A 26,396-nucleotide genomic window follows, 5' to 3' on the forward strand; every position below is an offset into this window, starting at 1 on the left:
ATAATTTTATCTCATAGAATTCTAAGTGGCCAATAAGTTTCTAGAGCAATCATTCTTGGTATATTTTAAACATTATGAATTATCTTCTGTTATGTTTCTTTTATTAATTTTAGAGATTACCTCTGCAATTACTTTTTTCCTTCTACCTTATGAATATCATTTTTAAGTATTATTCTCAATAAAGATTTATTTTTTACAAACTCAGTTTTCTCACAAGTTTATTGAGGTATAAATGACCTCTCAGTTTTTGAATAAGTGGGAAAAGCTTTATTTAACTCTTGTCCTTTAAGGAAACTCTTACTAGGTTTAGAACTATATATTGACAGTTATTTCTTACCAGCACATTTTTCCAATATTTTTGGTACTCATTTTTGCTATTAGTAAGTCAACAGAGAGTCTGATTTTTACTTTTTTTAATAATATATATATATATATATATTTCTTTCTCTCTGGCTGTTGTTTTGTTTTGTTTTTGTTTTTGGTGGTAAGCATTTTCATTATTATTTTACTGGTTATTTATTCTTCTTCAGTTTTTCTGGTCTTTCTGAATTTCAAAATTGGTAAATCCGCTCTGGAAAGTTTTAGTAATTATCTATCTCTTCACATACTGCTTCATCACATTCTCTTTTTCTGAAAATCTGATTAGACATATAAAATATTCTTACTATATCCTCCATTCTGTTTATTTTCCTTTCATATTTTCCATCCATTATTCTTTCTGGGCTGCATTCTAGACAATTTCTTTATCTTTGCTTCATTTTTTTGTAATATCAATTTCTTTATGCTTAAAAACATAACATATATATTTGTTTAATAATATGTGTCTGAAACATCAAATATCTAAAGTCTTTGCAAGTCTTATTCTGACTTTTATTGTTTTGTTGACTCTCACTCATAGTGATTTGTTTTCCTTATTATGTTGTAAATATTGACTATGATCATTTCATTTTTTCTCAATGAAATTTCCTTTTTCTTTCCATCTAGTCTCATGGTTTAAGACTAAAATTTTTCTTTTCCTTCTCTGTGGGTAGCATATCTCTCTAGAGGGACATTTCTAGGTCATCTCAACTATGATTTTGAAACCCTTTGGGATTCTAGATATATGGAGTTTCCTATTTGAACACCTACACTGTGGGCTGAGGCTTTGGGTTGGTTCCTATAATCTCAGAGAAGCCATGAACAGCACGGTGAGGTTCACAGGGAGTTGATAAATGACCTCACAGGGATTTGATAAATGACCTAACAGTGAAAGTTATCTCCATTTTCAGCTTGCTGCTTTTATCTCGCTTTGCTCTTTAGTTTTTCCATCTGAATTAATTCTTTGAGATATTGAAAAGTATTTTATACTTTGTATTATTTTAGGAAGGAAGCTTTGTCATCATATCTAGTTTCCAAATTATTGGAAAGGATAACCTTCTGTTACCTGACTATAGAATGGTATTCAAGATCCCAAAACAAGTCTGTCAGAATTTACATGGAGGCTAGTGTCAGATGCAGTAAGCTACAGTTCTGTCTTCACACTTTCCTTATACCAATTACCTGATAATGAGAATCATGGTATATTTCAGCACCAGTTTTTTAGAGTGTTTTTTTGTTTTATTTTCTTTTCTGGTTCTCATCTCCTTTAAGTGCACTGTCTATTATCAAATAATCTTGAGCCGTATTTTTCTCTACTCTTCTGTTTTAACTAAAATTACAAAGTTGACTTGAAGTCTCAGAAGACTAGTGCTGCCACATCTTAAATCTTTGCTGAATCCCTTTCTGTGAGGCAGGTTCTGTTGAGGTAAAAATAAGTTTTTGGACTTAAAAGGATGAGGAAAATAGACCATAACCATGTTTAACTATACACTGTAGAAAACCTCTAAATTTATGTAAACACTATGAACCCCACCTTCTATTTATAATCTATAGTCCTTTGTGCAGGAAACAAAAGTGTAATTTATTTTCTTCATGACTTACAGTATCATAACTCACTCTGGTTGTGTTTGAAAGCAAAAAGTCTCCCTACTTGGCATTGTTCCTTGGTGTATGATAGCAATTATAACAAAGCCAACAAATATGCTTTTCTTTACTTTAGTTTTTATTTTATTTTTTTTCCTGCTAGATCTTCTGTTGCATCTCATTATTTGTTGTTTTCTCCAGGTTAACCTCAAGGACATATAAAATACAACACCACATCAAAGCTTATTAATGTTTTTTTTTTCTTTTCATCCATGAATTCTGTCCTAGCCTTGCTTAGCCTTTAATGGATATCTTCCTATCAAAAGTGCCACTAGCTCCATTTTTACAAAAAGTCATAGTTGAGATAGAGAGTAAGATACACAGAAAAAGATATATTTGATTATGTTACTTCTTTTACTAAAATTTACATTCAGGTCCCTCATATTGTAGCCCTGTCAGATGCTAATTAGAATAGAAACACTTTTACTCCACTGTTCTAATTTGCCAATTAACACTCCTTATTGTGTCCATAAATAAAAATAATTAATTCAGAATATGCTAGATGCTGATGACTAAGTAAGCTTATCTCTAGTTTACTCGCTGCCACTAAGTAAGTTGCATACTTACTAATATTCAGTTGTGTTTGTGCTGTTTATGGAGATTGTACTTGATGCAATTAGGCAATTCAAATAAACATTATGCAAATTAACGGCATATGAGTAACCAACAGTGAGGGTATTTGGTTCTATGAAAACGAGATTTTTTAAAACCACAAAAACTAATATCTTGAACAAACTCAATAAAATAAGTGACTTAGAAAATGCTATAAAAGTAGGTGTGTATGAGGCAAATGTATAAAAATAATAATAAAAAACCCTTCAAGGATACTGTCATCAGACCACTTTGAATGGCCTTGTAACACTTCGAAGAAATTAAAAATTGTAGATGATGTATTACAGGCAGGACTTATGTAGTAATAATTCATGATGTTGAGAAAAAGGAAAATATTTTTTTCCATCAGAATATTGATACTCAGAAAAAAAAATCTCAATCCTATATGGTAAGATTGGCCAAAATTATAGTGTCAAATCAGACTAATTAAATTATAACATTTAAGGTATGTTTGTATGATTTTTATTTTTTTTATTATTTTTAAAGATTTTATTTATTTATTCACGAGACACACACACACAGAGATAGAGAGAGAGGCTGAGGCACAAGGAGAGGGAGAAGCAGTCTCCATGCAGGGAGCCTGATGTGGGACTTGATCCCGGGGCTCCAGGAACACGACCTGGGCTGAACACGCCGCTGAATGCGGCGCTAAACCGCTGAGCCACTGGGGCTGCTCTGTTTGTATGATATTTAAAAAAAAAAAATTAACTCAGTACCAGTCCCAATTATATCAGATAAGAGGGTTTCTGAGACCTTTTGTAGACATTGCTGGTGAAGTTTTATAAGAGATGATGTGGCTTAAAGGTCAACATTATTCTTACACCAGTTATGACTTTCACTAGCTATATGATCTTGGGCAAGTTATCTTCATCAATAAAATGTGTCAAGTTAATTTACAGAGGCTGTGTAGGTAAAATGCATAACATAATGCCTAGCACATAGGATTTTATGAACAATAGCCACTGCCAGTATTAAATTCTTCTTGTATTACTTTGTGCCAAATAATTTATTTACCAGAGATTTCAGTTTATCCAATAATTGTTATTCAAAAATATTAATTGTATAGCTACTAAAACCAGGCCTACTGAGTCTACAAAGATGAACAAGACAAATTTTCTTGCTTTCATGCACATCACATCCTAGTAGGAGAAAAAGATGATTAAAAAGAAAATAAATAAATAAATAGCATAACATTGGGCAATGATAATTTAAAAGAATGAAATGATAATTTAAAAGAGTAATGTAGGAGAGTCCAATGCAGTGACAGGGCTGCAGGGAGTGGAGTGGGGAGGGACTTCCTACTTATAGGAAAGGATCAAGAAGAGTCTGAAGAGCACAATCTTTAATGATTTAAAGTTATCCAGTCTGGAAAGAACCTGATGATGAAGGGGTTCAGGCAAAGGAAACAATGAGTGCTTGGCATATTTGAGGAGCAGCAAGAAAGTCAGTGTGGTAGAAAGGAGTCTAGAATAGAAGTTGAAGTCAGAAAGTTATGTAGGTACTAGGCAACATATTTTGTAGACTATATAAGGAGTTTGGGTTTTAAGAAAAAACCCCACTGAAACAGGGGAATAATATAGCCTGATTTATGTTTTAAAATATAATTATTTTTTAGGGGCACCTGTATGTCTCAATCAGTTAAGTGTCTGTCTTCAGCCCAGGTCATGATCTCAGGGTCCTGGGATCTAGCCCTGCATCAGGCTCCCTGCTCAGTGAGGAATCTGCTTCTCCTTTTGCCCCTTCTCCTACTCATACCCATGCTCCCTCTCTTTCTTTCTCTCTCTCTTTCTCAAATAAATAAAATCATACACACACACACACACACACTATATATATGTATACACATAAATTATGCTTTAAAATAGCTTGTAAGGGTCAAACTGTAGAAATCATTGGTAGAGAACTGGAGAGACCAACAGGCAATAATAGAAATCTCTCAACATGCTCACATCTGAATATCATTCACAAGGCAGTTTAATATATACGTCTTAAAAAAATCTAACATTCAAATGGCAATATGTTATCCCTTAATTAATTTTCTATAACATATGTTTAGCATTTTTATTTAAAATTCCAATTAAGATGCGATGTTTTAACTATCTACACATTCAACTGCACAATGAATTTATTAGTTATAAGCCACTATATTAGTGTATCAGATTTCACAATCTGAGAAAAGTCCATTTCAACATGGGTTGAAAATTCATTAATTCAAATGTGCATTTCTCATGAATCATAATTGTACTACTAGCAACTTTAAGTCTCTTATGTTTGTGTGTGAAGTGATAATTTTCTTCTTTTCCTTCTTGGTAAAACAAACAGCATATAGATAATAAAAATATTTTAAATTGTAAAAATTAGTAATAAGATATTTTTTTGTGCTTCAGGTTGTCTTTGTTTCTGATATTTACTTAGAAAAAAAATGAAAAGTATCTTTTTTTTAAGTAGGTGGCTATAAAACAACCATTTTTAGTTGTAATAACTCTTTTCTCCATTTGTGATATCTTACCATGCAACTCAAATAGATAACCAAGGCTTAGAATTAAAAATATTAATGAAATGAAACTAACATTATTCGGGGAGAAGATTCACTAATAGATTTCCTTGTTTGGGCATGACTATAATAAAATTATTATGTAGGTAGGGGGGAAAGTGCTTGCCTATATATTTAAGATTTTTTTCTAAAAGATGGAGATAATCTGAACTTCAAGTCTATAGGAAGGAAACAGTTGCTAAGAAACGATCATTATTTAAAAAATTATTAACACGCTGTACAGTTATTTCCAAATTTAATCACTTTGGGCTAAGAAGGACACCACTGACACTTGAAAACTCAGAAGTTACTTGTCTATTATAAGAATTTCTAAAGCACATTTGCCAAGTTCTTGCAGGAAATTTCGTGCTAGAATTTTTTATTTTTTATGTTTATAATATCTTCCAGGACAAATAATGGAACAAAACGATATTAATGTGCTCTACTCATCATTGTTATAAAAATGCCATTAGATGAGAAATGTTAAATATTCACAAAAATATTCCCTTTAGATTCTGGCTAGCAGAAGATGCTGATAGAAGTATCAAAGGAAAGAAATATAGCACAGTGCAGATAATCACAGGAGTTATAATCAAATGCAGTTGACATTCATAATTGAGAAATTTTCCTGTGGAGGTTTAGATGAGCAACAGGCACAATAGGCACTTGGCTAACTGATCATTAGTTCTATTCTAGACCAGATGATATATATATATATATAAAACCATAACTGGTTTTTCTATCCTATTTTTCTAGTCTAATAATTTGTATAATTAATAAATATAGCTATTATATATTCCCTGTGAGGAAAAACTATCTCCATTAGAACCTGATATTCCTATTTCCTGTAAGTATTCTGTGAAGGAGTATTCAATATTAATAAATTATGTAATAATATGTATAAGTAAATTTTATAAATTCAATATAAATAAATATATTCAATATAAATGAAGTTATTCAATATAAACAAGCTTCTCTAAAATTTTCATGTTGTGCATTATATTAATTTTAATGAAATTGTAATATTGTCAATAGCCAAGTGTATATTAGTCTGACCTTTGCAATAAAAGGTATTTATTATTTTACTGTGATATTTTTGAGTTAGTTTGTGTTTGTCTACTTTTTTGTTTTCTCAGTTTTTGAAAACTGTTATTTATTTCAACAGGGTATTATTTAATGAAGAAAAATCAGAGCTGCTAAACACATTGAGACACAGGATAGCCTAGTAACCAAGGATGGCTTCCTCTTGGAAACTAATTCTGTTTTCATCAGTAGTTGGGTGTTTTTCAGGTAAGAATTTTTCTGTACATATCAAATAATAAAAATATGTTAAAGTCTTCATTACAAGATATCCTCAGGTGTTCATTTAAATTTATATCAGAAATCACACTTTTCAATAAAAAACAATTCTTAAACCTTTGTTAGCATTGCAAATAATAATATCCAATTCAATATAATAGAGTATCTAGGAAAATACTATATAAATGTTAATAAAATGAGTATCTATTCCACCTCATTGACTTTCATTTACAATGTACACCAGCGTTAGGCTTTAGAAGATTTGGTTATATATATATATATATATATATATATATATATATATATATATATATAAGAATAATCAGATGTAAAAATTTCTCATTACAATGCTAAATTTGACCATAGAAAGACAGAATCATGCTGGATTTATTATACTCACACACATCTCCAGAGTGAAATTTTTGGTTGTCTCAGCTTCTCTTTGATCAATCTTATTGTTCTATATCTTGAATCTAAAATGATATCTTTTCTGCAAAAGTAGATTATGTTCTTTGGAGTAATACTATCATAATGCTAAAAATGAATATGCCACAAGTTTTTGTTTAATTTAAGGATATCTAGAAGTTAAATAGTCGTGATGATTTAAATGTTTATACATGTAACATTTATAGTTTGATTTGATTTAACTCAATGGCTCTGTTGTGTTCTTAAGTGCTATCAGGGTAACTTCAACTTTATATGATGGATAAAAGCAAAGAGGGGGCAGCTCGGGTGGCTCAGGGGTTTTTTAAAAGCAAAGAGGAGGCAGCCTGGGTGGCTCAGTGGTTTAGCGCCGCCTTTAGCCCGGGGTGTGATCCTGGAGACCTAGGATCGAGTCCCGCGTCAGGGTCCCTGCATGGAGCCTGCTTCACCCTCTGCCTGTGTCGCTGCCTCTCTCTCTCCCTCTGTGTCTCTCATTAATAAATAAATAAAATCTTAAAAAAGAAAGCAAAGAGGTAATCTTCAATTTTGATTAATTTCTTATTTTATATATAAGTGCATGTTATATATTTAAATATAATAACTAACATATTTACATGTATCTCAATGCTTTTGGAAAATATTTAAAAGCCTCTTCTTTGTTGAAATACTAGAAATTACTTGCAAAACAACAAAACAATTCTTTATTATTATTATTATTATTATTATTATTATTATGTGTTAAGCACCACAAATTATAGAAAAAAAAAACAGGTTTAAGAAGAGAAAGGAAAGAAAATCTTGGTAGAAACATCTGTGAAAATGTGAAAAAGTAAAAAAAAAAAAAACATGAAAAAGAGGCATTAAAAGTTAAATGAAAACCATGGTCCATCCACCTTATGGTTACTTTATTTTTTTAAGATTTTATTGATTTATTTATTCATGAGAGACACAGAGAGAGAGAGACCGAGACATAGGCAGAGCGAGAAGAAGGCTCCGTGTAGGGAGCCTGATGTGGGACTCAATTCCAGGACTCTGGGATCACGCCTGAGCTGAAGGCAGACACTCATTTGCTGAGCCACTCCGGCATCCCAACCTTATGGTTACTTTAAAAAGAAGTTAAAAATCTTGAAATATTTTATCATGTTTTAGGTTCTTTCTGTGTAGTACATGGACGAATCCTATTAACATATTGCTAATTGATAGAAGCCAGTCTGAACAGGCTGGATATTGCATGATACCACTTATGTGGCCTTTTGGTAAAGGAAAACTATAGAGACTGTACAGATTACTGATTGTCAGATGTTGGGACAAGGGGATAAATAAACGAGTGAATGAAATATAAGATATTTTTTAGGGTGATGAAAACACTCTCTGTGATATTCTAATGGTGGATGCATGTCATTACATATTTATCAAAACCAATAGAACTTTATAGCACAAAGTAAACATCGATGTATACAAATTTAAAAATAATAATAATTTAGGAGTTTAGAGGATCCCAGAATGAAAGGCAGAATGTGACAATCTAACTATATTACAAATGTATGAAGCAACTTCATTTAGGGCGGTGGGGGACAAAGATTATGATTTAAGTAATATGGAAATTAATTCTCAAGACTAAAAGCAACAACAACAAAAACCAAAACACACAAAAATCTGTTCTTTGGCAATATACTCTAGTTAGTAATATTATTAGCAACTCTAAAACCATTATACATGAAATTGAACAATGAAGTCAGTGGCTAGTGGATGGTAGAAGCCAGGTTTCTCACTGTTAGAGTGGGAGATTTCAGATAAGCAAGAAAAGGAGAGCATGGTCCATGTGGTAATGGGTTAGCATTAAAGACTTCAGTATGAACTCACATATAGCTTAATGTAGATACTGATGGTTACATATAAAAACAATAGATATGTATATATACATGGCTAGGTTTACACACATATATTGTGTTCTGAGATGGCCTAGAAGGAACGTATATAATAGAAACCAATACACAAAGTGCCAAGACAAGACCTTGGTTTCTAATACTACTCTCCTGTTAAAAGGTTGAGGGCTATTTGAGGAAGGACTAACTCTAGGACTGAGGCAGAAAGTGTACTTGACCAGCCTAGAGTATCTTATAATAACAGAAAGTAAGGAAGTGCTAAAGCAAATCAACAAACAAACAAACAAACAAAAAAACAAACATGATGCGGAGGGCAGGTCAAAGGAACACAGGAAGCAACTGAAAAAGTTCCCAATGGCCCAAATTGGAAAAAAATTGAGCAAGAAAATAATGGAGCATGAGTTATAAGCCAAAGAATAAAATAATTACCCATAAGTCCGTATTAATATAACAAGTGAATGAATAAATAAATTAATCAAAAGAATAGACAAATTTCCCACATAAATGAATTTCAAATAATTTACAAAAATATTTTTTTTCTCAAAGAAGTGGAATGTAATTTCCCCTTCCTCTAAATGTGGGCTGTCCACAGTGACTTGTTTCCAAAGAATACAGAGTGGAAAAGAGGAATAAAAAAAGTAACTTCCCACAGAAGGAGATTGATAAACCTTCTTCAACCCAGTGATGATCAAGGTCAATATCAGCAAAGAGAATATTTACCTTTGATATGATGTGATGAGAATGGTACCTTATCTCTATGATTTCCTCTTTAAAACCTATATCCCCAGTAATCATGAGAAAAATATCAGACAAGTCCAAAATGAAAGACACACTATGAAATGCTTAGCCAGTACTCCTCAAAAATTTGAAGACCATCAAAAAACTAGGAATATTGGAGAAACCCAAAGAAAGAGGAAGCTAAGGAGACAAAAAAACCTAAATGTAATGTGTGACTCTGCTATAGATAGAATGCTTTAATAGAAAAAGAACATTGTATAAAAATTGAGGGAATATGCATAAAGTATGCATATAAAGTTAAGAAGTAGTGGAAAATCAGTCTTATGACAGTGAGTTGTGAAATGATTAATAGAGGAGGAAAATTACTCAATTATTATTAATTTTGTTTTCTGAGAAGTTGAGCCAAGCAAAAGAAAAAGAATGGCAGATAACTTAAAAAAGATAGAATTTCAAAAGTGTGTGTATCCATATTTGTGGATGTGTTTTAAGCCTAGAGAAACTACTATTTACAGAAATTCAATCCACAGATTATATTATATGCATTTTGATTGTATATTGCACTGGTTTTTGCTGCATAATGAATCATCCTCATACTTCGTAGTGTACACACACACACACACACACACACACACATACACACACACGAAACATATTATTTCCCACAATTCTGGGTGTCAGATTAGTGGTTCTTCTTGTTTGGACAAGTTAAGCTGATCTTTGCAGTCCCTGGGAGACTTGAATGAGTAGGTTTGAATCATGCATTTAGCCTCATGCTGCTGCTGATTAGCTCCTACTAGGAAAGGCAAAGGGAATGGCTTGATCATGTCTCTGATTTTCCAGTAGTCTAGGCCGGGCTCTTTCACATAGTTGCTCAGATAGGTGAAGCAAAATTAGGAATAACTCCCAATTTGCAAGTACTTTTCAAGCCTCTGTATCATATTAGCTAATGTCTCCTTGGCCACGGCAAATTACATAGGCTAAAACAGAATTCAAGAAGCAGCCTCTTGAAGAGAGTAGTTTGCAAAAGCACACCGTACACATATGGAACACAGTGTTATTAACTTAGGCACTATGCTACATGGTAGATCTCTAAGACTTACACGTTTTCCATAGTTTATATTTTGTACCCTTTGGATAAAGGCGTCTTGCTTCCCCCCCTCTAGCCCCTTGGCACCCACCATTCTACTCTCTGCTTCTATGAGTTTGACTATTTTAGACTTTTTATAGGTTCTTTATATAAGTGTCATACTTAAAAATTTGCAAAAAGGGTAAATTTTAAGTGTTCTTACCACAAAATAAAATAATAATAATAACAATAAGAAGAAGAAGAATTAAGAATAATAGTAATAATAAAAAGGGCTGGCAAAACTTTTGGAAATGATGGATATGCGTAGGGCATATATTATGGTGATGGTTTCACAAATGTATACTTATTCTAAACTCATCAAGTTGTATACATTAAATAGCTTATACATTAAATACAGCTTATTTTGTATAAATAATATTTCACAAAGTGGTTTAAATAAAATATGCATAAATAATAAGAAATAATCATGCCCATTTTTGAGCTCTACTACACAAGTATATCTATGAATATTTTATATGCAAATAGTAGTCCTGTTTTAGTTAACAATAAAGAAGATGAAAGATTTCTTTGTATCTTTATTTCAGATATTGTGACAGTGAGAATACTATGATCTACCTTCATTAGTTGAGCTTAAAAAATTTTAAAAATCAGATACAGTGACAGTGAGAACAGTATGATCTAACTTCATTAGTTAGGCTTAAAAAAAACTTTAAAAATCAGTAAAATTATTTTTATCCATATACAATAAATTGAATAACATCTAAGCTTTTCATGATAGAATGTATGAAATTGGGGGAGGAATCATAATTAGTATAACCTAGTTCTGTATGTATACACAAAACAATCAACATTTCAACTTCTACTGTGTCAAAATCCATGTTATTATTCTTAAAAAAATGATTCTTCAAAGATATTTTATCCTTCAAATGTGTATATAGGCAGCAATTGAGAGGAAGTAATATGGTACAGGATTCACTCTTTTTGAATTTATAAGTAACTTTACTGACATTCCTTGGTTCTGTAAATTGCTTTTCACCTAATCTTCATGTTTAAACAAATACAACAACAAAAACTAAAGAGTTTAAATTATTCTGCTCTGATTTACAGAATATCCTATCTAATGTGTATTTTAATCATCATAGCCTTTTGGGAATGTAGCTACTAACTATTCTAATGTCTTTTAAAATATGTAACATTTAGAAATAAGTATTATAATAATAGTCATTAACAATATGTTTCTTTTTGTGAAATATAATATAATGGCTTGATACGACACTGAGCTTAAGAGAGAGAGTGCAGAGACGCCTGGGTGGCTCAGTGGTTGAGTGTCTGCCTTTGACTCAGGGCGTGATCCCAGGATCCAGAGATTGAGTTCCTCATTGGGCTCCCTATGAGGAGCCTGCTTCTCCCTCTGCCTATGTCTCTGCCTCTCTCTGTGTGTCTCTCATGATTTTATTTAAAATCTTTAAAGAAAAAGAGAGAGAGCATTAAATTATACCAAATACAAATATTATTTATTATAATAAATAAGCTAGAATAAGCTAGAAAATAGTTACTGTTACCCATGTTATATTATCATTTGGTTTAAGGATTTCGAAAAAAGCATTATTTTTTAGTCCCCAATACTAGCATATTGTTTTCTTTTTTAAATTTTATTTAAATTCAATTAACCAACATATAGTACATCATTCATTTCAGTACATAGTGTTCAGTAATTTTTCAGGTGTATATAATACCCAGTGCTTATCACATCAAATGCCCTGTTAATGCCCGCATAATTTTGTTTTCCACATCCCAAATCTGCTTATACATTTCTATCAAGTTTATAGACTTAGAAAAATATTTAATTAGATTTATTAAAACTAGATGTATTTATATTTCATCTACATTGAAAAAATCTCCCTCACTAAATTTTTAAAAATCAAGATTAAAAATAATTTGTAGTCATGTGACCTGATTTCTTATATCTTGGCAAGTAAAATATTATTTGTTCTCAATAAAGATGAAGCTGAGAGAGTTTCTATTACATGCCCAATAACACACAGATGTAACTAGTGGAAGAAAAATGGGAAGGCTGCCTCCTAAAGCAGCGATTTCAACATACCAGACTACATGAAGGGGAGATAAGAGAGAAAATTCAGGTCACAGAGTTACACTGACTTTCTTCTGATGTAAGTACATGTAATTCCTTTTTCCTGAATACTTTCAGATGCTTCTGATGCAAGTCTTACTGCTTTAGAAACAATTAAAAAGACTACACATTTTCCCCTCCACTTTCACCTCATTCTCCTTCATTGAGTTAAATTCATTTTATTGGACAGGTGACAGTTTGTTCTTTCTGCCAAGGAGATGATATACTATTGACCAGAGAATGTCTGTCATTGATAAGCTTATACAAATACTCTCCTTCTTCTTGGCATCAGTGGGGTATTAGGACAGAACTTTTTCACTCCCTGCTAGTGCTGCCTAAGAACTTTAAAGAGAAATGAAAAGAGAAGTGTTACAGAAAACAGGTGCCTGATAATTTTAAGTCTGATTGGCCTACTGCAGTTGAGAAAGAGAAATGGATTGTGGTCCCTCTGTGATCATTTTGAAATTATATATTTGCACATTTTATCAGTCCCCCAGGAGGTCATGATGGTAATAGAGACTGCCTCAGTGCAAAAAACCCAAGTTGATTCTTATCAGCTGTGCACTGAAGGTATTAGACGTGTAATTAATCAGAAGACAATTTAATTTCTTCTTAGTGGAGGTGGGGATTTGATGGCAGAGTGTACCTGAATTTGGTTTTATTTATTTTTATCTTAAAGGCAAAGAAAATGTTATAATGCTAAAAGCAATGTTATCAGCAATTCCTAGAGTGATATAAAATGGTAAAAGAGAGCCAGATTCAATAACCCAGAGAAATGAGAGTAAATATGTGTTCTCAGTGTTTTGAAGAGTAAAGAGAGAATTTATTAGGTCAGCTGAATGTTATTTCTCTTACATAAGAAAAATTAAAATAGTTTTCCACTTGATTATTGGCTAAGGAGTAAGCAAAATATATCAAAGTGTTTTATAATGTACAAAGTGCCACGAAAGCTATCTCAGGCTTCTTCAACTGGATTGACTCTTACTGAAACTATTGTTTTCAAAAATAATAAATCTTTGCTGATAAAATATCAACCATGAACATTAGTTATTATAAAATAAGGTTCAGAAAATTCATACTGTATCAACTGTCCACAAGAACTTATAAACAGATGTTTATGATATTATTATGTACAGATAAATTTCTGCTACAGTACTAAAACAGTGAAATATGTCTATTTGTGGTGAAGATTGTTTTATTGCTTAGCATGAACTTCTGAGGAGATGCATCTATTTAGTAGTTCAAATAATTTGTCAGTAAGAAAACAGCTACATATTCTATATCTTATTAATTCAATACAGGTCTATTCTGTCCATAAAATGTAACAACAGTTACATTCATGAGAACCCAAAGAAGCTGGACACAACTGAGATGCAGAGAAATATGGAAAAAAACCTCCTAATTCTCCTTGACTTTAAATAAATTTACAGCAGACTTATCAGGACCAAATTTTTAAAATATGTCATGTGTAAAATGAATCACATATAACTAATTATAAGAGTAAAAAAGGTTAAGTTTAATTTAGGTATTTGGAAAATCTTACTTTGCTAACAGCCAAGTCAACTATATACTTCTTGAAACTGTAGATTTCTATATTCGGTAATATTTATTTGATAAATCCATCAACCATAATATTTTTACAGCATTTGAAAAAAATACTTTCCATTCTAAATATTACCGTAGCTTTAACACACAGATTTATCAGAAAATTTAGGTATCTTACAATGTGTTTATGATGGTGTCTGTGCTTAGGGTATTACCCTTCCTATGGATTTAGAATGTGGTGGAACCATCCAAATGGCCCAAATCAGGGAAAATATGGTTTTACTTGATGATATTTTTATTTTTAGTACTTGCATATTTGCAATTACAATTTTATGTGCTTACATTTTTAAAAAAGGACTACCTGCTCTATAAAAACATAGACAATTTATGCTCTATTTGCTATTTTTTTATACAAGAATAGAATAACACTTTCTATAAGTACAGGTACATATTTTTTAAAAGTTTTATTTATTCATGAGAGACAAAAAGAGAGAGACAGAGACACAGGCAGAGAGAGAAGCAGACTCCCTGTGGGGAACCTGAATCCCAGGACCCCAGGATCACAACCTGAGTTGAAGGCAGACACTCAACAACTGAGCCATCCAGGTGCCCATGGGTACCTATTTTTAAACAAATGAAAGAAAATGAAAAAAAGATTAATTTTTAATCATTTTGATTAAAATGTTTAATCAAAATTATTAAAATTATTTAGTCAAACAAGGATTTGATTCTTTTCTTCTGTGAAGAGAGGCATAAGTGATGTTTCTGGTTATAGCAATTTCTGGTCAGAAAACCTCCAAAGATAATGAATACTTTTGGATTTTCTAACCTGGTCATTCTAATACCTTTTAAAACAATGAACTAAATTGAGGTATTTTTGGATACCCTGTAGTTCTGGGGTAAATAAGTAGCAATTATTTTAGGTTAGTTTGGGAGATTGTGAAAACAAGCATTAAAAATGAAAGAGAAAGGAGGAAAGAAAGAAAGAAAAGAAAGAAAGAAGAAAGAAAGAAAGAAAGAAAGCAAGAAAGAAAGAAAGAAAGAAGAAAGAAAGAAAGAGAAAGAGAAAAGGAAGAAAAAGTAAAAAAAAAGAAAGAAAGAAAAGTAAAGTAAAATATTAAAAAAAAAAAACTAACCTCTTTTCATCACCAATGTCCTTGATCAGGCATCTGAGGTCTCATGCTACACATTTTCACTCAGCAAGGAGGTCTGCAGATTGTTTCAAGATGTTCTAAAGTTCTCCAAGAGAACATCTGACTTATATGCTTCTCTAACTTGCTCTTCTGTAATAATTTAGATAATGCATTTGAAAAGCATTCTGATAATGTCTTTGTTGGCCTAGAGCTATTTTTGTCTAATGCCAAAATTGAGCAAGAGCTATTTCAATATGGCCCCTGGATCCATACTCCTAAAGGAATGGGCTGGTTTTGCTTGTTTGATGACTTTTTTCTAAAAGATAAATAGAACTGAAGATGGAAGATTCATTTCACTTATGATTCAGTTTGTGTTCCAAAAAATATAGCTATGACTAAAAAGTTCCAAGTGGGCATAGCATAAGTAATTTATCAAAGGCATTTTGTATTAGGAATAGAGATTATAGACATAAAAAGCATTTAAAAAATATTCTCATTCTCAGTGGCCTAATTTCAAATATCTTTTAGCCCCCAAATTTTTTTATCTCTAATTTAACAATTATTAATTTAGTGCTTACTTTATGTCATTATAGTCACTAAGGATATAGCAGTGAACAAGACAGACAAAACCTGTACCCTTGAAGAACTCATATTCTAGAAAAAAGACAATTTCTAAAAAACCCAAAAACAATATAAGGTCTGTAAGGATAATTCCCATAAAGAAATTAGTTAAAAGGATAATATGTGCTGTGTATGGTGATGGAGTAGCAAGGTGGCACTTTACGTAAGATAGAAACATCACTCTGAATGGATACCTAAGGAAACAGCTAATGAATGCAGAAAATCAAACCATGTGAATACATGAGAGAGAGTGTTTCAGAAGCACAGGAAGGCAAATATCAAAGCTCTCAGGAGGAAGCACTTACCTGTGTTTGAAGAATAACCAATATAGAAGATAGAAGATCCTATATGGATAAAGAGAGTGAATGACAAGAAGGCATAAAGAGTGAAGTTAGTAAATAGGCAATGAGCAGATCATGTTTTAAGCTGAGGTGTAACTTGATAACATGCTAAAAGATCATGCTAGATGTTTTATAGAAAATAGATTTTAGAGCTTGGGCAAGAAAATAGGCTGCTATTTCAAACGTCTTGAAGGGGTGCCGGGGTGGCTCTGTCAGTTAAGCATCCAACTCTTGATTTTGGCTCAGGTCATGATCTCTACGTTGTGAAATCAAGCCTCACATTGGGCTCCTTACTGTGGGTGAAGTCTGCTTGGGATTTTCTCTCCTTCTCCTTCTGCCCACCTTTCTCTCCCTTTCTAAGAAAAGTCTGCAAGAGACAAGATGGCAACAGCTGTTCAATGACTAATTATTGATTTGATTATGAGTCAACAGTGGTATGTCCTTACAAAGAAAAATATATTTCAGCTGATTAAGAAGGTTGAGAACAAGAGAGCAGTTAGATCTACTTTGCATCTATCATGTTAACAATGATTGTGATTTTATGCTCAGTTGCAGGCTCAATCACATAAGAGAAGCATAGATAAACACGAATGCATTTAGTGGAGAGAAAGCGAGGTGATAAGGAAAATCTTGAAACCATATAATGAAAATGACAAAAGGAGCTAAAGGAATGAGAACTAAATTAAATATTAGGGTTAATGTTTAAGGATACTTTGAAGGAAAATTCAGAGAAGAATATCTTCCAAGGTCTTCCCTTAATAATTGTTGCTTTTTTAAGTCCAATGAGTAAAATATAATCAAAACTCCAATATACAAAAGTCTTAGGGGGTCAGGCAAAAAGTTTTTTTGTAGTTGAACTGTGGGCATATATTCTGTTAGTACTTTTAAAAGTGATTTTACCTGCCTCTTGTATATCCTGATTAGCATTAGTGACTCAGTTGCAGATTATTTTCTTTATTTGGGACATTGAGATCAGGCCTTTGTCTATTGCCTAAGGATAGACAATTATAACTGTTCATGAAATAAAACAAGATATAAAGACTTGGAAAAAATCTTTTTTTCTTAACTATCATATAGAAGTACCATTTTTAGTATCTTGATCTCTTAGTGAGAAACATCAGCCTATTATATCCCATAGCAAGGAAGAATTGTCCTATGGAAAATAGGCAGGAATCTTGGTTCAAAAGTCAAAATTTCAAAGGTAATGTCACATACAGCTGCTATCTTTAAATAGCTGAAAGTTTGTCATATGTGAGCAGCTTAGATTTATTCTTAAATATACAAAGGGACAAATCAATCAAAATACAGAAAAGTAAAAAAAAATACAGAAAAGTGAGAGGTAGAATTAATTTTAAAAGATCATTCTAAGAAGCAGAATTGCTCAGTGGTAGAATTGATTCCATCTCAAGAGGGACTGTCCTCTGTAGAGTTCAAGTATGAGCTAAATGATCATTATGTAAAGATAATTTTAATGTCAAAGGGCTCGCTTAATCAGATGATGTTATTTTTTTTCTCTATTAGATCTGATTCTGTAAGCTGGATTTACAGAAATAGCTATGTGTTTTCATTTTTCTTTTTATCATATTTTAATAACAAAGAATATTCAATAATAGAGGATTGCCAAATAAGAGAAAAGTGAATAGTTATAGGTAGAAGAACCGAAAATGGAAAGAATGGTTTGGAATTTAAAACTGCATATAGACACACCCAGTCGGATTGGCACTTAGTTGATAAGGATAAGAGAGAAGAGAGTAAAAGATGTTTCTGTTCGCTGTTTTGAGCCATCATGGGAGAAAAAAGTGGAGCCATCGGTAGAAATAAAGACAAAAAAGTAGATTAGTATGAAGTTAAAGATGACAAAATACGATGGGATATTGAATTTAAGAAATAAACAGTCACTATTGTCTAATATAATGCAATGAGTTGGGGAGAAAAAGTTAAACACCGGAATCTATTATTATTATTATTATTATTATTATTATTGAGCATAAATTGTCAAGAACCTAATATGTTTTGGATTCCACTGAAGGATATTTTTTTAAGTAATAAAATAGGCCATTAAGTCTATAATCATATAAAGGGGTCTTTTTATAAATCCAGATGATTCCTTTCTGTGAAGTTATTCTGTCTTATCAGAACATATTTTTAAGTATAATTTTCTAAGCTCTTGGGAAGAAAAACAGTGCATTTTTGGGAAAATAGCCTAGAATGACTATTGTGTACTAAATTCATCTTTGCCATGGATTTGGGTTCTGGGTAAGTTATCATCTCTTCTGTAATACAGTGGCTTAGATTATATTATTTTAAATTATGTTCCATATTCTAAACAGTTTTCTAATCATCTCAGAACTTATACTAAAGTCTTAAAGTTAAGAACAATAAATACTAAGTGTCCTAACATTTGAAAGACTGGTACTACACATGTCCATGTGTTATTTACTAAAAGATGTCAATGTATGTTAACTCTACTGGAATTGATTAAATTAATTAAATGATGTCAAGTATGGCCCACCCTAAATAATCAAATAATTAGAAATTTAAAGAAAATCAAGAGAAGTAAATGCATAAATAAATAAATCATCAGACTATATAAAGCTGTTGGAAGTGGACTAAGCTCTCATTTCCCATTACTAATGGGAAGAAAGAGAATATTTTCCTCAAGCCAAAAGAAGATGGGCCAGAGGAACCCCTTGTGGTAATTGGGATGTCTGCAGGAAGAAAATACACCTCTCACTTCTCTTGCTTGCTAAAGTACAGAAATCCAAATGTCCATTATAGAGAGAACAATGGAGCACAACATGTTAAGAAAATCTCAGGAAAGCCTTTCATGCTTTCCCTAGATTTTGAGGGTGGATGACATGGTAGAATAAGGGTATAGAAATTAACTCCTACTTTTTAACATCATGATGTGGATAAGAGTTATCCTTGAAGGCCAAATGAGATTAAAAGGTTGCACAGAGCATACGTTTAGAAGAGCAAAGGTTCCTGAACTTTCTGTGGGACAGAAGTTAATCCTGCAGAAGTAGCTACATTGGCCATCTTGATGGATTCTGCCCCATGCAACTTAACAGAAAGAGATAAACTGGGGTGGGGACGGGGAGAAGAGGGTAGACTCTTAGGGGTTAGAACTGGGAAGGATAATCTTTCAGTCAGACAGTAGAAACTGGGCAGCATGATGGATTTATAAGAACCTCCAAAGAACCATTGGAGGAACCATTGCCAAAAGTAAAACTTTTGGACTTTATCTTTTCAACAGCATTAAAATATTCATCAAGAACAGAAAGAGGAGGAAAGAAATACTCCTTTTCCTTAGCATGGTTTCCTAGTTATAAGGTAAACCTAAACTAATGACAAGGAGGATGAGACTGAAGTTTTGGTAATGGCAGGGCTGGATATATTAGTATTTTAAAAAATAGTCCCAACTGCCAAAAAATACCTTGTTCTAATAACTTGAAGTGTACAGAAAGCTGAGAACCCACTGAGAATGTCATCCAGGGCAGGATAAGGGAAATCTAGCAGGAGATGTTTAAGGGCAGTGCCTTTCATAAATTCACTACATATACTTGGATGATCTCTATTTATTGACATAAACCTCCCAGTAGCCTTTCTTTGTATTATTATTTTAATAAAAATTATATCGAATGCTACTCTAAGTCGGGAAATGTCCTGGATAGTGTGGATAAACCGTATAAAAATGCAAGCCCGCATAATCTTCAGAGGTTACAGGTATTTGAATCTAGCCTCAGGGAAAAGGTGGGTACTTTCTTTGAGAGCAGGACAGACTCAGGTTGCCCTGAAGGCTCCAAAGTCTGGTTACAGATATTTGGACTGATTAACAAATCTTTAACTACAGTGAAGTAGAAAATAATGACCAGGAGTCTCTAATGTATAGAACATATATTAATTACAGTTTCATCAGAGATATTTCTTGAACTCTCTTCTGGCCCATTTACTAAGCAATTCACATCAAAGACTTCAAGGGAAAGACTTAGTTTAAGTGAGTGGTGAGGTATTGACTATGTTTGAATAAGTGGGAAGAAAAGAAAACATTAAAAGAGAGAAATGCACTATCATAATGCATGGACAGTTCTAGTTCTACCTGCTTGTATTTTTTGGCACACTACAAAGATTCTTGCCCAGTTCCCTCCCTTACCCTTCAGCACTCATATCCATAGCTGTATGCTCTAAATTGACTCTTTACATTTAGGAAAATATATCAAGAGTACATGATTTGTGTATTCACAAATGGTTAATCTTAATGTCTGGAGAAAAAAATGGAAACCAGAAAAAAAAAAAAAAGCAGATGTTTTTACTAGGCTAATGTATGGAAGTTATGACATGTTGTTGCTATTAAGTATTTTGCTGTAACATGTCAATATAGTAGTTTGCTACAGATATTATGATTTTCATTTAATTAAAATGTGAGTGGCAGATTTTTTTTCTTTTTTGAGAGAGAACATAGAAAACTATTCTCAAAGTAGTGAATAAAATAGAACAGAATAGAATGTTTGACAGTCCATGAGAATATCACGTGATAATTACAACAGACATATATTCAAAATAAGTTTGAGCATTCCTTCAGTTGCCCTTTCTAAATTATTTAAAGATGGAGACGGGGGGTAAGATGGCAGAGCAGAAAGATCCTAAGCTCACCTGGTTTCATTGACACAGCTAGATAATCATCAGCATAAATAACTCAGAAAATAATCCATCATCATAAATCACCCAGAAAATGACCAGAAGACAGACAGAACAAACTCCACAACTAAAGGTAGAAAAGTGACCGACCACACTGAAGAAGGTAAGAAGGGTGAAGACACAGCTTGGGGTGTGTAGGTCATGGCTGTCCATAGTCAGGAAAAGCTAGAGGTTCAGAAAAGGGTGGGAAAGTGACAATCACACCAGAGAACCTATATAGGAAAGACAAATCCCCATAACTATGTGGCTTTAAAAGTGAGAGGTACCAAGTTTCATGAGATATTGTGACCAGCAGGACTTAAACTCTAGAATTTTAAAAATCAGTGGGCTTGGCCCTGGGTGAACAAGGAGGGCATTAGGAAGCTGAGTCCCTGCCGTTAAGAAACAGCACAGCGAGCAGCCTGTGCAGATACATCATAGAACCAGAAGTTTGAAAAATGCTCGGGACATATGGGAGTAAGAGTTATTTTCTCATCTTAGAGCTTGGAGGTATGGATCCAGCGAGGTATGGATCACAGGGAGACCCTTCTAGGAACAAAGGAGCTGATAGGCACCATTTCTTTCCCATACCATCCTCCAGCATAAAAGGAGGCTACCTGTGGGGAACTACATTACTCTGACACTCCCTATCTAACTTGCTTACACCCCCCCCCAATTTTGGCAGATCTACTGATCCCAGTCATGCACACTTGTCTCAGTTTGCTTTCTGCAGGGTCTTTTATGCAAAAGACCAGCATGAACCCTGTCCAACAGCACATCTCTGAACCCAACATATTGCAAGGCTTCTATTCTGTCAGCAGCAGCAATGGTGGTGGTAGTTGGTCTCATTTCACCAGTAGACCAGGATGCACCTTACTAAAACATGCCCCACCCATACTGGGTCCCAAACACTGCTCACAACAGGCAAAGAGAGCTCTGTAGACAACTGGACAAAAGGAAAAAGCATCCAGGACACAACTGCAACATACACATCACATACATAAGAGAGATTCCCAGAAGTGCCAGGAACTAGAGAATAGGGAACACTGCATTGCATGACACTACAGGATCTCTTCTTCATAAGGGTATTACCTTCAAGAGCAGGAGAAACAGCTGACTTTCCTGACACAGAGAAACAGATGCAGAGAGTTAGATGAAATGAGGAGAAAGAGTATGTCCCAAATGAAAGAATGAGATAAAACCATGGCAAAAGACCTAAGCAAAAAGATAATAAGTTATATGCCTGATATAGAATTTATTTATTTATTTACTCATTCATTCATTCATTCATTCATTCATTCATTTATTATTTAAGATTTATTTTTTATTTATGAGAGACAAAGAGAGAGAGGCAGAAACATAGGCAGAGGGAGAAGCAGGCTCCCTGAGGGTAGCCCAATGTGGGATTTGATCCCAGGACCCCAGGATTATGACCTGAGCCAAAGGCAGACACTCAACCACTGAGCCACCCAGGTGTCCCCTGATAGAGAATTTAAAATAATAATCATAAAGATACTCATCAGCCTTGAGAGAAAAGTGGAGGACATTAAGTGAGACCCTTAAATGAGATAAAAATAACCAAGCAGAGATGGAGAAGACAATAAATGAAATTAAAAACACACTAAATATTTTGTTTGTTTAGGAAGGAAACAGATATCCAGATCCAGGAGACATAGAACAGCTCCCCCCCCCCGCCCCCCGCCCCTACAATCAACCCATGGGACTCCACTCTAAGACACATAATAATTAAAATGGCAAAAACGTACTTATAAAGAAAACAAACACTAAAAGCAGCAAGATAAAACAAAGAAAGTTACATAAAAGAAAACCGCATAAGGCTATAAGCAGATTTTTCAGCAAATTTCAGGCCAAAAGGAAATGGCACAATATATTGAAAATGCTGAAAGGGAAAAATCTGCAGTTATGAATATTCTATCCATAAGAGAAGGAAAGATATTTTCCTAAACAAGCAAAAACTGAGAGTTCATTACCAATAAAACAACCCAAAAGAAGTATTAAAGGATAGTCTTTGCTTTATGGAAAGGAAAGACCATAATTGAGAGCAAATGAAAAAGTATATCTGTAAAAATAAATCAAGGGATTCATAAAATAAAATAATGCATTTTATGACATCATATACCTAAAATCTGAGGTAGAGAGGAGTACAGAATGAGTTCAAACTTAAGTGACCATCAATATAATATAGATCGCCATATGCAGATTATATACACAGCCTGAATGGAAACCACAAATCAAAAACCAGTAATAGATATGCAGAGAATAAAAAGAAAGGTGTCCAAGTATATAAATACCACTAAAGAAAACAAGCAAACCATGACAGAGCAAGAAAAGATCAGAGAAAAACTACAAACACAAGCACGACACAAGTAACAAAATGGAAATACATATCTATCAAGAGATAACTTGATGTAAATGGACTAAACCCTCCAATCAAATAACATGGGGTGACAGATTGGATAAACAAAGAAACAAACAAAAGACCCATCTACATGTTGAGACTCATTTTAGACCTGCAGAAATGCAGATTGAAAGTGAGGGGATGAAGAAACATTTAGACTGTAACAAGACACAAACAAAGACACTGTATAATAATAAAGGGACTACCCAACAAGAAGATGTAACAATTTTAAGATTTGTGCACCCAACATGGGAGCAGCCAAATATATAAAATAGTTAATAACAAATATAAAGGAACTAAACAATACTAATACAATAATAGTAGAGAACTTTACAACCACACATATCAATGGGCAGATCATACACACAGAAAATAGACATGGGAAGAATTGAATGACACTCGGGCTTACGTGGATTTAGCAGATATATTCAGATCATTCCATCTTAAAACAGCAGAATATATATTCTTTTCAAGTGCACATGGCACATTCCCTACAATAGATCACATATTAGCCCACAAAACAAACCTTAATAAACTCAAGAAGACTTAACTCATACCATACATATTTTCTGACCACAGAGCTATGAAACTAGAAATCAACCACAAGAAAAAATCTGTAAAGAGCACAAATACATAGAGGTTAAGTAACCTGCTACTAACCAATGAACCAAGAAATCTGAGAAGAAAAAAAAAAAAACTATATGGAAACAAAGGAAAATGAAAGCAAAACAGTCCAAAACCTCTGGGATGCAGCAAAAGCAGTTCTAAAAGGGAAGTATAGAGCAATACAGGCCTAACTCAAGAAGCAAGACAAGCTCAAAACAAAACAAAACAAAATCTAACTTTGCACCTAAAGGTGCTAGAAAAAGAAAACAAGCAAATCCAAAAAGCACAAAGAAGGAAATACTAAAGCCTAGAGCATAAATAAACCAAGTAGAAACTAAAGGAAAAGAAAAAAAAATAGAACAGATCAATGAAACTGAGAACTAGTACTTGAGGTACTTTGAAGAGATCAACAAAAATGGCTAACCTCTAGCCAGACTCACTGAGAGAGACAGAGACAGAGAGAGAGACAGAGACATAGAGAGAGAGAGAGGACTCAAACAAAATGAAAGAGGAGAAATAACAGCTGACCCCACAGAAATACAAATCATTATAAGATAATATTTGAAAACTTCTATGCCAACCAACTGGACAACCTTGAAGAAATGGTTAAATTCATAGAAACATAATCTACCAAAACTAAGCAGGAAGAAATGGAAGATTTGAACAGACTAAACACCAATAATGAAATTGAATCAGCAAAAAACAACAACAACAAAAAAAAACAAGCAAACAAAAACAAAAAACAACCCCCTCCCCTGCCCACAAAACTCCCCCCCCAAAAAAGTTCTGGACCACATGGATTCACAGATGAATTCTACAAAACATTTAGGGGCACCAGAGTGGCTCAGTTGGTTCAGCGTCTGACTCTTGTTTTTGGCTTTTTTGTTTGTTTCTTTGCTAAAAATATCTTTATTCTGATTTTCAAATATTTCTTTACTAGATGTAAAATATTGAGTTCATGGATTTTGTTTGTTTTCTTCTGTTGTTGTTCTCTTATCACAACAAAGATATAAATCCATCCTCATCTTGTTGAAAAGAACTGGTGAATTATTGAAAACTACAACTGAAACTAATGATTTGCTATATGTTGGATAATTGATTTTAAGTTTTGTTTTCTTTCATTTTGTTTGTTTTTATTGAAGTTTGATTTGCCAAAATAGAGTATAACACCCAGTGCTCATCCCATCAAGTTCCCCCCTCAGTGCCCATCACCCAGTTACCCCATCTCCCTGCTGACGTCCCCTTCCAAACCCTTTGTTCCTTTCCCAGAGTTAGGAGTCTCTCATGATTTGTCTCCCTCTCTAATTTTTCCCACTCAGTTCCCCCCCTTTCCCTTATAATCCCTTTCACTATTTCTTATATTCCCCATATGAATGAGATCATATGATGATTGTCTTTCTCTGATTGACTTACTTCCCTCAGCATAATACCCTCCACTTCCATCCACGTGGATTGAAGCAAATGCTGGGTGTTCATCCTTTCTAATGGCTGAGTAATATTCCATTGTATACATAGACCACATCTTCTTTATCCATTCATCTTTCGATGGACACTGAGGCTCCTTCCACAGTTTGGCTACTGTGGACATTGCTGCTGGGAACATTAGGGTGCAGGTGTCCCAGCACTTCACTGCATCTGTATCTTTGGGGTAAATCTCCAATAGTGCAAATGCTGGGTCGTAGGGCAGGTCTATTTTTAACTCTTTGAGGAACCTCCACACAGTTTTCCAGAGTGGCTGCACCAGTTCACATTCCCACCAACAGTGCAGGAGGGTTCCCCTTTCTCCACATCCTCTCCAACATTTGTGGTTTCCTGCCTTGTTAATTTTCCCCATTCTCACTGGTGTGAAGTGGGATCTCATTGTGGTTTTCATTTGTATTTCCCTGATGGCAAGTGATGCAGAGCATTCTCTCATGTGCTTGTTGGCCATGTGTATGTCTTATTTGGTGAAATTTCTGTTTATGTCTTGTGTCCATTTCATGACTGGATTGTTTGTTTCTTTGCTGTTGAGTTTAATAAGTTCTTTATAGATCTTAGATACTAGCCCTTTATCTGATAGGTCTTTTGCAAATATTTTCTCCCATTTTGTAGGTTGACTTTTAGTTTTGTTGGTGGTTTCTTTGGCTGTGCAGCTTTTTATCTTGATGAAGTCCCAATAGTTCGTTTTTGCTTTTGTTTCTCTTGCCTTCATAGATGCATTTTGCAAGAAGTTACTGTGCCCAAGTTCAAAAAGGAGGTTGCCTGGGTTCTCCTCTGGGATTTTGATGGATTCTTGTCTCACATTTAGATCTTTCACCCATTTTGAGTTTATCTTTGGGTATGGTGTAAGAGAGTGGTCTAGTTT

General features: G+C 33.5%; 1 protein-coding gene across 5 annotated transcripts in view; it reads left to right on the forward strand.

Annotated features, from left to right (window-relative positions):
- The window catches only part of CNTN5 (contactin 5), a 1,288,935-nt gene that overhangs the window by 557,238 nt on the left and 705,301 nt on the right, over nucleotides 1-26,396 (forward strand). For all 5 annotated transcript variants that reach the window (XM_072726266.1, XM_072726270.1, XM_072726267.1 and 2 more), the window contains one exon: nucleotides 6,312-6,436. In XM_072726266.1, the coding sequence (XP_072582367.1) occupies nucleotides 6,382-6,436 (55 nt within the window). In that variant the 5' untranslated portion in view covers nucleotides 6,312-6,381. The remainder of the gene's footprint in view (nucleotides 1-6,311; nucleotides 6,437-26,396) is intronic.

The sequence above is a fragment of the Vulpes vulpes genome, chromosome 11 (assembly GCF_048418805.1).
Source record: "Vulpes vulpes isolate BD-2025 chromosome 11, VulVul3, whole genome shotgun sequence".
Lineage (NCBI taxonomy): Eukaryota > Metazoa > Chordata > Mammalia > Carnivora > Canidae > Vulpes > Vulpes vulpes.